At 40.5% G+C, this 11,524-nt stretch overlaps 1 protein-coding gene across 4 annotated transcripts in view; it reads left to right on the top strand.

Moving 5' to 3' along the window:
• Window positions 1-2,499: 2,499 nt before the first annotated feature.
• LOC112841764 (extracellular serine/threonine protein kinase FAM20C) overlaps window positions 2,500-11,524 on the top strand; it is a 35,119-nt gene continuing 26,094 nt past the window's right edge. Inside the window, exons 1-9 of one of the 4 annotated variants that reach the window (XM_025907797.1) lie at window positions 2,500-2,623; window positions 2,909-3,358; window positions 5,140-5,315; window positions 8,692-8,770; window positions 9,029-9,121; window positions 9,341-9,456; window positions 9,631-9,811; window positions 11,051-11,138; window positions 11,222-11,249. In XM_025907797.1, coding sequence (XP_025763582.1) covers window positions 2,910-3,358; window positions 5,140-5,315; window positions 8,692-8,770; window positions 9,029-9,121; window positions 9,341-9,456; window positions 9,631-9,811; window positions 11,051-11,138; window positions 11,222-11,249 — 1,210 coding nt within the window. In that variant the 5' untranslated portion in view covers window positions 2,500-2,623; window position 2,909. Of the gene's footprint in view, window positions 2,624-2,905; window positions 3,359-5,139; window positions 5,316-8,691; window positions 8,771-9,028; window positions 9,122-9,340; window positions 9,457-9,630; window positions 9,812-11,050; window positions 11,161-11,221; window positions 11,493-11,524 lie in introns of those variants that run through there. The other 3 variants (XM_025907796.1, XM_025907799.1, XM_025907798.1) reach the window with 3 other exon arrangements.

Below are 11,524 nucleotides of genomic sequence, written 5' to 3'. Positions count from 1 at the left end.
ATGTTTTATAAATGATGATGAATAATTAAATGAAAACAATCACCTCTGAGAATAGAGGAAAATCCTCAAAGTAAATCTAGTTTAATTATTCTATTAAGCTGATATAGATGAGTCACGATGTCAGCACATACCATATAGGTGGGTGCGACACGTGGATTTTGGGGAGTGCTCCCATATCGTTCACGTGGATCTCTCTACACGATCACACGCATACACACACAGACTTTAAAAAGTCATGCTTCACAGAAACAGCGTATCCTGTGGGATTTTGAACGAGTCCTGAGGTACTTGAATCAAAGTCTCAGCAGAAACACACATGCAGAATATGAAACATCTGACTCGCCCACTGCCTGATTAAGAAGTCTGCTGCGGTGATGCTTCCAAAAGACTGAAGATAAACTGATATGTATCTGGCACATTTCCACAAAATTTGGGACACTGTGTAAAATGTGAATTCAATGATTTCTAATAACTTAAAGCCTGCAGGCTTTGTGTAATCAGATTTCATTATAAAGACATCTACAGAAAACAGTACTGAATATTAGTGATATTGCATTTAAAAAAAAAACATTGGGAATCACTGCATGAATTTAAGAACGCTTCCAAAAATGAACTCTACCATTCCAAGAAATACCAAGAAGATCCAGCCTGCTGCAGAAAGACTTCTGTCCTTCATTTCAGGAGAAAGGAACAGTTAAGGAACAGACATGCATACATACACTACGATCTTTTCAACAACAAGATGTTTGAAGGAAGCCTGTAAAACACGGTGGAGGCTCTGCCATGGTTTGGGCTGCATTTCAGCCAGTGCCATTGGATATCTTGTCTAAACTGATGGAATTGTGCATGCAGAAAAGTACCATTAGATTTGAATCTACCATGCAACACCATCTGGAAAGCATCTGATTGGCTACACACTCATTTTTTAGCATGACAATGGTCCCAAGCACACTGTCAAAGCAATAAAAGTGAACATGGATAGAAAAACACACAATAGAACACTACCAATCATGCACCGACCTAAACAGAACCTCAGCATGTCAACATTATTGAAGCAGTGTGGGACCATCTTGACAGATCAGCGCAAAAGGCAGCCAACATCCAAAGAAGAATATCCTTCCAGAAGCCTGGAGAACTATTCCTGAAGATTTCTTAAGGAAATTAGAAGAATGCTTACCTTAGGGAGTTCATGCTTTGTTGAAGAATAAAGGTGATCATACCAAATATTGACTTTCAAACTCATTAGAATTATATAAACTATTTTTAACCTTAAATATTGTATATAAGTATGTTTGCATTTATTTCCCATTTTCCTATCAAAATATAAAATATAAAACTGCTCATTGCAGGTGTTGGAGCAACATATAGTGCCGATCAGATGACAGAAAAAACTTTGCTTATTTCAACAGGCCAGTGCCAAAGATCACATTCTGCGTGTGTTACCAAAGCACATTCCTACAGAGTGTGGTGAAAAGAAGAGGTGATGCAACGCAGTGGTAAACACGCTCTTGTCCCAGGCTTTTTAAAAATCATGTCACTGCTATCAAGTTCAGAATGAAAACATGGTTTTTCTCAGTATCAACATTAATATTTTCTCATAGTACTTTTCATATAAAATATTGTGTTTACATGATTTGCGAAGACAGCACAGTGGTGCAGAAGTGTGAAAGGTTTGTCTGTCTTTTGTGTTATGTCACATTAAATTCGATAAGCAGTTAAGATAATGGATGATTGGAGAGTTTAATTCTTGCTTTCTGGCCTTTTCTCTCTTGCAAGCTTCCCAAAATAATGAACATTTAAGTCATTTAAGTAACATTTTGAATCAGTCTGACAATCCGAAAACACCCTGAGCCTAGCCTCCTGAATAGGTTACAAAATTTCAATAAGATCCAAAAATAACAGCTAATCTAATACTCTTTAGTAAAGGGTTCTGCAAGATAAAATATTCTGTCACTTGACTCTGCTCTAGCATTTTGTGCGTTTGTATGGTTTAGAAAGATGTATCTTTCTCATGAGTAACCGTGTGTGAACTGAATGTTCCCCATGGAATAAAGTTCATCTTGTTATCTGAAAGTGTGAATAAGGTGTTCTTCAAAGTGTCTTCATCTCTACATTGTCATTGGATTTGAAACAGGCCCGAAGCTTTCAGCTGAAAGTTAGAAGTTTCCTGCAAACAGACAGAAGAGCAAAACTCGATTTGGAAAGTCCTGAAATGAAGGACAGAAGTCTTTCTGCAGCAGTAGCAATATAGCCATGCTTATTGTAAGGACAGACAAAATCGGGTTTTAAAACTGAAAACTTATTTAAACTGTGTCAGGATTTAGTAGATTTTGGTGTATTTAGTAGTTTTTTGGGTTTTTTTTTTGCCATAAACTACATTTTTTGCTTTTACTCTTGTCAGAGAAGCATGACGTTATACAACCCTCAACCCCCTCTCCCCCAATCACTTGGGTTGAAAGAGATGAGTAAACACACTGATTTATTTCCAGATCACTTTAACCTGGCACCACTCCTGGTAGCATGTAGATAAAGACGACAAGGCTGACTGGATACTGAATCTCTTTATTATTCCTCTGGGAAACACACTAACAACAGCTGAGAGGTGTCAGGCAACATTTAAAAGGTTTGTGTACGTCACTCTTTACTCACATTTTCTCTTCATATGCAAGATGGAGACTCCTGTGATTCATGAATGCATTACAAGGTCAAATTAGACAAAGAGCAGGTGAAGGAATATCAGCCTTTATCAAGGCTATGTTCTACTTAATACCGGTATTTTGCTTTTTTGGTATGTTTTTGCTTTAAATTTTACACTTTGCTAATGTATCATTAAAAATCTTCTTCCATTTTCTTTTCTCCCCCTCATGCATTCCCCTCTCCTGACTCCTTATCACTCTCTTTTCAGTAGGATGATGTGGCGTATACGCCGGCGCTCCAGGACAATCTGTCTGTCCTTGGCCTTCATCACCATTTTCATTCACCTCCTCCTGGCTCTTGTTTCATTTTCCATTTACCACCAGCCTTGTCACACCCCATTGCCACCCAGGACACACATTCTGAGAGACCTGGCACACACCAACTACACCTCTGTGGTGATCAGAGGTCCAGCTGAGCTACCAACTGATAACATACAAAGAGATTCTTCCCATAAAGATGGAAAGAAGATGGTTAAGAGTCATGTACGACCACTTTCTGACAAAGGAGGCAAAAATGCCTCGATTGAGTCAGACTTGCTAAAACTGGAAGCGTTGTTTGGCCACCCACTCTACAACATGCCCAGCCCTCCTGTCCCTGAAGAGGACTGGCTGCTGAGGGTGAAACCAAAAGTCAAGGCGAGTGAGAGGAGCTCCCAGAGGTGGTCAGTATGATGCAGTTAATATGCAAAGACCGTATGCTTGTGACTATGTGCTTCCTTTGACAGCATCACTCCTCAACACCACAATCAAAAGTACTTTAGCTTTCTAAAACCACTTTCATTCACCAATCTTTGCTTTGGATATTTTGCTTTAGCACCTTTCAGTTCATATTCAGTTCAGTTTGACTTTGTTACTGAAACGTCTCATACAGTTAAATTCATAATTTGCTGGATACAGATACAGCTTTTGTAGTTTTTGCCTCCGTACACCATCCCAGTGGAGTTTAAGTCAAACTAATACATGATTGAAGGGCAGAATTTCAGCTGTGTTTCCTTCCTTGAGTTGCATAGGAATAATTCTGTTACCATGCAGGTCTTTTGGTCACAATGAACTAACCACGGGATTCTTTTCTTTTTCAGAATGTGCCAGATTGTTGGCTGACCCCTTAATTATTAATTCTTTGATAGAATATCTATTGTTTCAGCATAATGATAGCCTCCCTCACTTACACTGTCTCCTTGGGCCTCCTATTTGAACTAACACGGAAAAGCTATAAATTGAATCAACCTCAGATGTTAATTCTACTCCATTTGTCATGAAATAATAAGAGAACAGGCCTCACCTGGCCATATAATTACTTTTCAGTCAATCGAATGCATAAAAATGGCCTTTGTATAAAAATCTGTCTGTAATTCCTAAAGAGTTCATGCACAGTTTTTCAAAAAAAGAAAAAAAGAATTAAAGCAGAAAGTGTGCATTCAGTCAAATGCTAACTGTTTAATTGAAAATCCACTATGGTGTTGGAGGCAGAAGTGCAAAAATGTATCTATGTCCTAAAAATTATGAGCCTAACTGTAAGTGCAACACTGTACACACTGTGTTTCCACAGGCCACAAACACAGTAACTACAAGACATTAGATGAAGCAATAAAAAGCTGTAACCTAATCACAGTATTTCTAATTTCACAGTATTCCACAGTAATTCTGGTTTTATTGCACCTCTTTGTATATTCCTCTGAAAACATGGTCGGTCAAGATTTTCACCAGATGGGTGAGACTGCAGGGAGCACACACAGTATCTCGTTGCTGCTGACAGTGTTGCTCCATGTATTCAGCTACTGTGGCCCATGTTGATGTAACCTAAGCAAAACTAAACATATGGGCTACAGTTTTCGCAGGCACAACAAGAAATGTGAAGATGCCGTGCTGGCTTTGTGAAATACACTGAATATGCTGCAGTTGCTGCTGATGAAAGCGCTCCCAGCTGGCTCCTGTTTTACATTTGGCCTCGCTTCTGTGTGTTCTGTTGACGTCTTTAAGCGTTCATTGCAACTATAGTAAAGCAATCAACGTGTTTAACACTAGTTAATCTTCAAGTAATTCCTCTCCCCTTCGGTTGTCTTTACCTGTGCATCTGTCTAACAGTGAGCAGACACACCCACACACACACACACACACACACACACAGTGAAACAGCGAGTAGAGGAGAGCAGTGACACAGCAGAGGCTCTCAGCTAGAATAAAACTAAAGCCCTAAAAAGTGCTCACCAGTTAGGTAAATAACACTGACTGAGTGCTCCGTGCTCCACTTGTCCCTCTCGCTTTTATAATGTAGTGTGGGAGGTCGCTCTCTCAGTCTCTTTGTGAACAGTGGTATGGGTTGGAGATCTGTAGTCATGAATGGTCATGACTGGATGAATGTGTGTCTGATTTTAAATGCTTGGTTAAAGTAGAAGAGTGCTTTGTAGGTGCATTTCATTCACCAAATGCAATCATTATTCAGGGTGAGTGCGAGCCAGGACGGCTATGAGGATGTTCACTGGAACAGCAGCAGTAGCAGCCACCCTCCGTGGCTGCGCTTTCACCTGGGCATCTCCCGCTGGCAGCTCTACCCCCATCATGACCCCAACATGGAGCCCCTGATGCAGCAGCTCGCCACGCACCGCATCGTCAGCGCAGGTGTGATATTCAGCTTCCAAGTTTTATGTTTTCTTTTGAGCGATCTAGTAAACGCCTCTTTATAATGCTTTCCTTTTGCAGTTATTCAACAGTATCAACGTATGGTTACAGCAGAGCCTGATGCTATTACTCCAACCACATGCTAATGATGATGCACCATAGCTGAGGTGTCAGACAACCATGGGCTGGGTGTTTTCAGAGTGGGCAAACAGAAGCATCTGAGTCACTTTTTAGTTGAGATAAATAAATTGGTGTGTTAAAGAGTTCTCGCAGACTGCAGCCTGCTTATGAAATGACTTGAAAAGAAGTAGCTCCAGGACAACCAACATTAAAATTACGCTCAACCTGTAAAGGTTTGTGGGCTACAGGGAGGGTAAGAGGAGAATAAAGAGCAGGCTTGTTGTGAGTGTGTGACACCTGAGGTTTAGGGCCTGTCTTTCAATTTTAGATTCACTGTGAAGTTTCAGTGAAGTGAAAGCCACTGTGAGGGACCTTGGGGGCTCAGCAGGGGATGAGCAGGAATACTTGAACTACTGATCATGTAGCAAACTTAAAAATACATGTTTCTTTATGCTTGAACTTCTACACTGATAATAAAGTTTGGGTGGGAGGGGACTGTCTGGATGGTCCACAAACACGACTTACTTGTCAAAAAGTGTAACAGTATATACTATTAATCATTATGTACAGTGCCCTGAAAGTGTTTGCCCCTTCCTGATTTCCTAGGTTTTTGCACATTTGTGTGTTAGACAAAGATAACCTGAGTAAATATAAAATGCAGATGATCCCCAGGACTTTTGGGAAAATAGTCTGTGGACCGAAGAGACAAAAGATTAACCTTTTGGAAGGTTTGAGCCTCGTAGCATCTCCTGTAAAAGTAACACAGCAATTCATGAAAAGAACATCATACCAACAGTCAGCGTGGTGGTGGTAGTGTGATGGTTTGTAGCTGCTTTGCTCACTCAAGACGAGGACTATTTGCTGTAATTGATGGAAACATGAATTCTGCTCTCTGCCAGAAAATCCTGATAGAGAAGCCCGACTGTCAGTTCATGCCCTGATCTGAAACACACCAGCACGTCTACTTCTGAATGGTTAAAAAACAAAACAAAATGAAGGTTTTGGAGTGGCCCAGTCAAAGTCCAGACTCAAATCTGGCGGAGATGCTTTGACCTTAAACGGGGCTATGCATGCTTGAAAACCATCCAGTGTGCCTGAATTACAACAATTCTGCAAAGAAGAGTCAGAATTCATCCACAGTGATGTGAAAGACTCATTGTCAATTATCAGAAACACTTAATTGCTGTTCTTTCTGCCAATGGTGGCACAGTCAGTTTTTGGGTTTAGAGGGCAATTAGTTCTTCCCACAGGGCCAGGACGGGGTTTGGATAGCTTTTGTCCCTTAATAAATTAAATCATCATTTGAAAAAATGCATTTTCTATTTACTTGGGTTGTGTCTGCATAATATTAACCATTTTTTTTTGATGATCTGAAAAGTGTGACGATGTGCAAAAAACTAAGAAAGGGAAAATAGTTTTTCACAGCACCATCTGTCTATTGGTGCCATGAAGTTGGGATAAAATGTCATATCAAAATATATTCTATTGCTTCCTGTTATGATAGGTAATGGTGGTGTCAGTGATGGTGTCAAATATTAATATTTTTCTTGAAAAATGCTCATGCTGTAAATAGATCCATGTATAACCTTATTCACCAGAGTCAGACCTTAATGACTCCTTTTACCAAAATAAACTGAAGGAAACTTAAAAAGAAGAAACTCAAAAATAGCAATGAAAATTGAATCACACATACAGCACATGGGAAATATATTGTAATACTAACATGTTAACATATTCAACGGTCCTCAAAGATAGTGAAGTGCAGTCTTGACCTTCCATCTTTAGGAAAACTATATTATCAGAGCTGCTCCAGTACATTCAGCAGCAATATCTCTCTAACATTTCCCAACATTACCTACCCCGAGCTAGTGGTCATACCAAACAGATATAGCTCAGGTAGAAAAACACGGAGTGTTGGCGTAGGATGTGTTTCACTGATTGGATTCAGCATTTAATTTGTGGTAGGAACAAAATGTTATTTCAGCTTTGAAAGACAATATAGCCTTGGTTGGACAAGCAAGGTCATAAACACAGGCTAGGATGGGTTTTTGTTACCTTGTGTGGCATGGCATGTGAATGAAACTTCATACAACCTTGTTAAAAGAAACCGTCGTTGAAAAGCACAAGGCCGCACGCTCCATGTGTGTAAATAATTGTAGGATTCCAGAAGAGATTCACAGAGATTCACTAAAACTACAGTTGTTTGTATCGTAGCACAGTTGCAAGCATAATTGTGAAAAGCTTTAACCTTTTGTACATTTGTGAATTCAGTTCAGGATCACTTAAATTTAGAGTTTTCAAAGTTCTTAGGATTGCTTCATAAAGTTTTTCCAGAGTAGCCTTCCAGAAAAAATGCAAGTAAAGGACAGAGGTTCTTGTTAAAATGTTACTGCATTGTCTATCTGTACAGTGCTAAAAAAAAATGAGGATACGATTTTATCCATCCATCCATCCATCCATCCATCCATTTTCTTCCATTTATCCAGTTTAGGGTTGTGGGTGATGGAGCCTCTCCCAGTTGTTATATGTGACAGTCAGGCTACTTCCTGGACAAGTTGCCCGTCTGTTTCTATAAAATGCAGTCTTGTGAAAAACGAAGAATGATTCAGTAGCTTGTAGAACCAACTTGAAAGCAGCAATAACTTGAATAACTGAATTTAGTCAGTCAGGTGAAGGCCTGCACACTGACTGGGTCATAGCAGCACCTCTTTTTCAGTCATTCTGTTCTAGATTTGCTGCTGTGCTTGGGATCACTATACTGTTGCATGACCCAGTTTTAGTTGTCAGACAGACGGCCTTACACATTTGACCCTAAAATAATTGTTATGCATTGTTAGTTCATGGTCAACACAATGACTGCCTGGTGCTCCGAACTGTAACATTTAACCTGCTAACTGAGGCTTGTAGAGTCTGAGATGTAGCTCTTGGGTTTTTTGCAGTTTTTCTGAGCAATACAGGGTCTGACCTGACCTGGGTTGAATTTTCTGGGACGTCCATTCTTGAGATGATTGTTTTAACACACACCTGAAAACTTCTGCTTTTTCCAAAGTCTTCCTAGGATATAAAGTCTCTGCTGTCACAATTCATGTGTATGTGTGTGTGTGCGTGTGTGTGTGTGTGTGTGTGTGTGTGCTTTTTCCTGAACAATGGCCAGTGTATTGTCACAGCGTGGCGTATTGTGTGTATCTGTGTCTTTGTGTGTGTGTGTGTGTATGCGCTTTGTTGCTATGGTAACATCCTCTGTATTGTTTTCCAGTGCAGAAATCTGGGGGTACTCAGTTGAAGCTGGTGATGTCATTTCCCAACTATGGACAAGCCATGTTCAAGCCTATGAAGTAAGCTGCTAATGGCAAACCCCTACACAGTCATCATAGCTCTCAGTGTGTATAAAACGACTCCTTTATGGCCTCTTGAATCAAGAACAATAAGTGGAGATGGGAAACATGGATGTCTAAGTCGTCAGACAGCTGTATTGTTTGAGTGAATAGTAGAAAAAAGGTGTCTCAAACTCCTACTGTCTGTGTGCGCTTATCCAAATCTAGTGAGTCAATAAAAAGACTCTTTCTGATGTGCATTTGTGTCTTTACTGACAGGCAGGAGAGAGATGAAGAAACCAACTACAACCTGTACTATTTCTCTGACTTTGAGCGGCACAATGCAGAAATTGCAGCTTTTCATCTGGATAGGTATCAAGTCAAATTTCTCTTATCCAAAAGGGCACAGCAAAACACTGTTACAGAGAGCACCACAAGGGAAATGGTGGACAAAATAGCCACATAAAAAATGCAAGTTATGTAACACTATTATAGTTTCTTATCTCTTCCCTTCTCAGCCTTTTTTGGGGTCTTTTATCTCTGCACTTAATTCTATCCTCATCTCACACTTTTTTTTAACACTCTCTGCAGGATTTTGGGTTACAGGAGAATCCCCCCTGTGGCTGGGAGGCTGGTGGATGTGGTCAAGGAGATCAAAGACGTCACTACTGACCGCAAGCTGGCACGAACCTTTTTTACCTCCCCTGGTAACACTCCAGTACACCCTTTATTCATTCAGCAGGCTTTAAATGCCCTCATATGTATTATAAATTCATTTTATTTTTCATATTTTTCCATCACCAAAAAGATTTTTCCTGTCATTTTTTTCCTGTTCATTTGCTTGCTTTTCTCCTTCTCCGTGCACCTCTGGCTCCCCCTAGTGGGAAATGAGTGCTTCTACGGCCAGTGCTCCTACTACTGCTCAACAGAGCACGCTGTGTGTGGCTGCCCCAGGGACCTGGAGGGCTCCTTGGCTGTCATGCTGCCAGATCTCTCCCTGGCGAGGCGCAAGACCTGGAGATCTCCATGGAGACGTTCCTACAGCCGCAGCAAGCTGGCAAAGTTAGTGGACACCCTGGGCTGTCCAGCCATGGAGAAAACAATTGTGCTCAGTGATAAAGAAAAGCTTACACCCTGTACTATATTAGTACAACGTTATTAATACAGTGTTTACAGTGGTGATCAAAAGTTTTAGCAGTGGCATAAATTTTATACACTTTGCCACCTAATTTGTTTTGTTTCTATGGTGTAGCAAATAGCAAACATAAGCATGTCATAACTCTAACTGTCATAACTGGCAAATAAATCAAAGATATGCAAAGAGTCAGCATTAAAGTGTTGACACTTGTGCTTCATAACTACTGCAGTTCCCCGTGGCAGGCTGGATATTAGCTTGTGAACCAAATCCTGTTTCCTTGGTGATTCCACTCCTGCCTGATCCGTGCATGAAGCTGGTGACGGTTTGTTGGCTGATTGCTGATTATTTGCATTCATTTGGTTTATTCGTCAATCAAAGTCGTTGAAAAATATGAGAAGCCCATGAGTAACTATTTGTATTTGGTTTGTAAAATTCACAATACAAATCATAGCGTGTTTTTAGCACCTCCTGGCCAACACGCACAACTGCACACTGATCTCTGGACTGCTTCTTTGCCAGCTGCTCTTCATACTCATCTTCCCACCCTCCGGTCCCACCGCACTACTGCATAAATAAGAGAGGCAAAATCAGAGGTTGTGAAACAGCTGTGCCAGCCAGCCTCTCCTGGCACTGCCCCCTGAAACCTCTGCTCCACCTCTCCCCCTGCAGCTGAGCTACAATCATACCCCATTACTGCAATGTTTACCAAGTGCTGCAGGATTCAGTATCCCAGCATCTTCTAAACTCCCATCCCATGTAACCTGCTGTTCTTGTCATACTGTCTTCTGAAACAGAGCAGCTAACCTGTAGGTACACTTACTTTAAGTATAAGTTCCTCCCAAATATCTAATTGCTGTAGTCTTACATATTGTGTAAAAACAGAATAGAAACTACCTGCAGTTCCCAGATAGCTGTCCTCATATTTCCTATACTTAACACGTCTGTATAAGTAGGCTGTGAACTTGATGTTCATTTCTTTAACAGAAACTCATAAAACTTTGATTAATTACGCTGTACATCATGGGATGTAGTTAACATGATTTAGTTTTCTGCTGGAGGTGATTACTCAATCCATTTGAATAATGAGCTGTAGCTCATTTGAATGCTAATAAAAAGCTGGATGTTCCTGCTCTATTTTATCTTACAAAGAACGTGGTTTTCAGGTGGGAGACAGAACCTGAGTACTGCTCCACGGTGAAAAAGACGCCGCCGTACGACAAGGGCACGCGATTGGTGGACTTCATAGACATGGTCATACTGGACTTCTTGATGAGTATGTTTTTGTCTGTCGCATTGTCCACATTGGATGTTTAAAGGATGAATTTCTGTTACAGATGACCCAGCAAACAAGGGAACCTGAAGGTTACATTGCAGTTGTATCACTCTCTCTCTCTCTTCTCTCTCTCTCTCTCTCTCTCACACACACACACACACACACACACAGACACACACACACACACGCAGGTAACATCTAATAGGAGAGAAAAAAAACTTCTTGACATGTAGTGGAAAAGTGAAGCCATCAGTAATATTTAAAATATGCTATATTCCACCTGTGATTTTATTTTCCCAAGTTATAATAAAAAATATCTATTGGAGATTGGAGTTTAGGCCTGCTTTCTGAGTATGAAGAGATG

Source organism: Oreochromis niloticus, linkage group LG6 (assembly GCF_001858045.2).
Source record: "Oreochromis niloticus isolate F11D_XX linkage group LG6, O_niloticus_UMD_NMBU, whole genome shotgun sequence".
Classification (NCBI taxonomy): domain Eukaryota; kingdom Metazoa; phylum Chordata; class Actinopteri; order Cichliformes; family Cichlidae; genus Oreochromis; species Oreochromis niloticus.
This window is presented reverse-complemented; position numbering and strand designations above follow the sequence as displayed.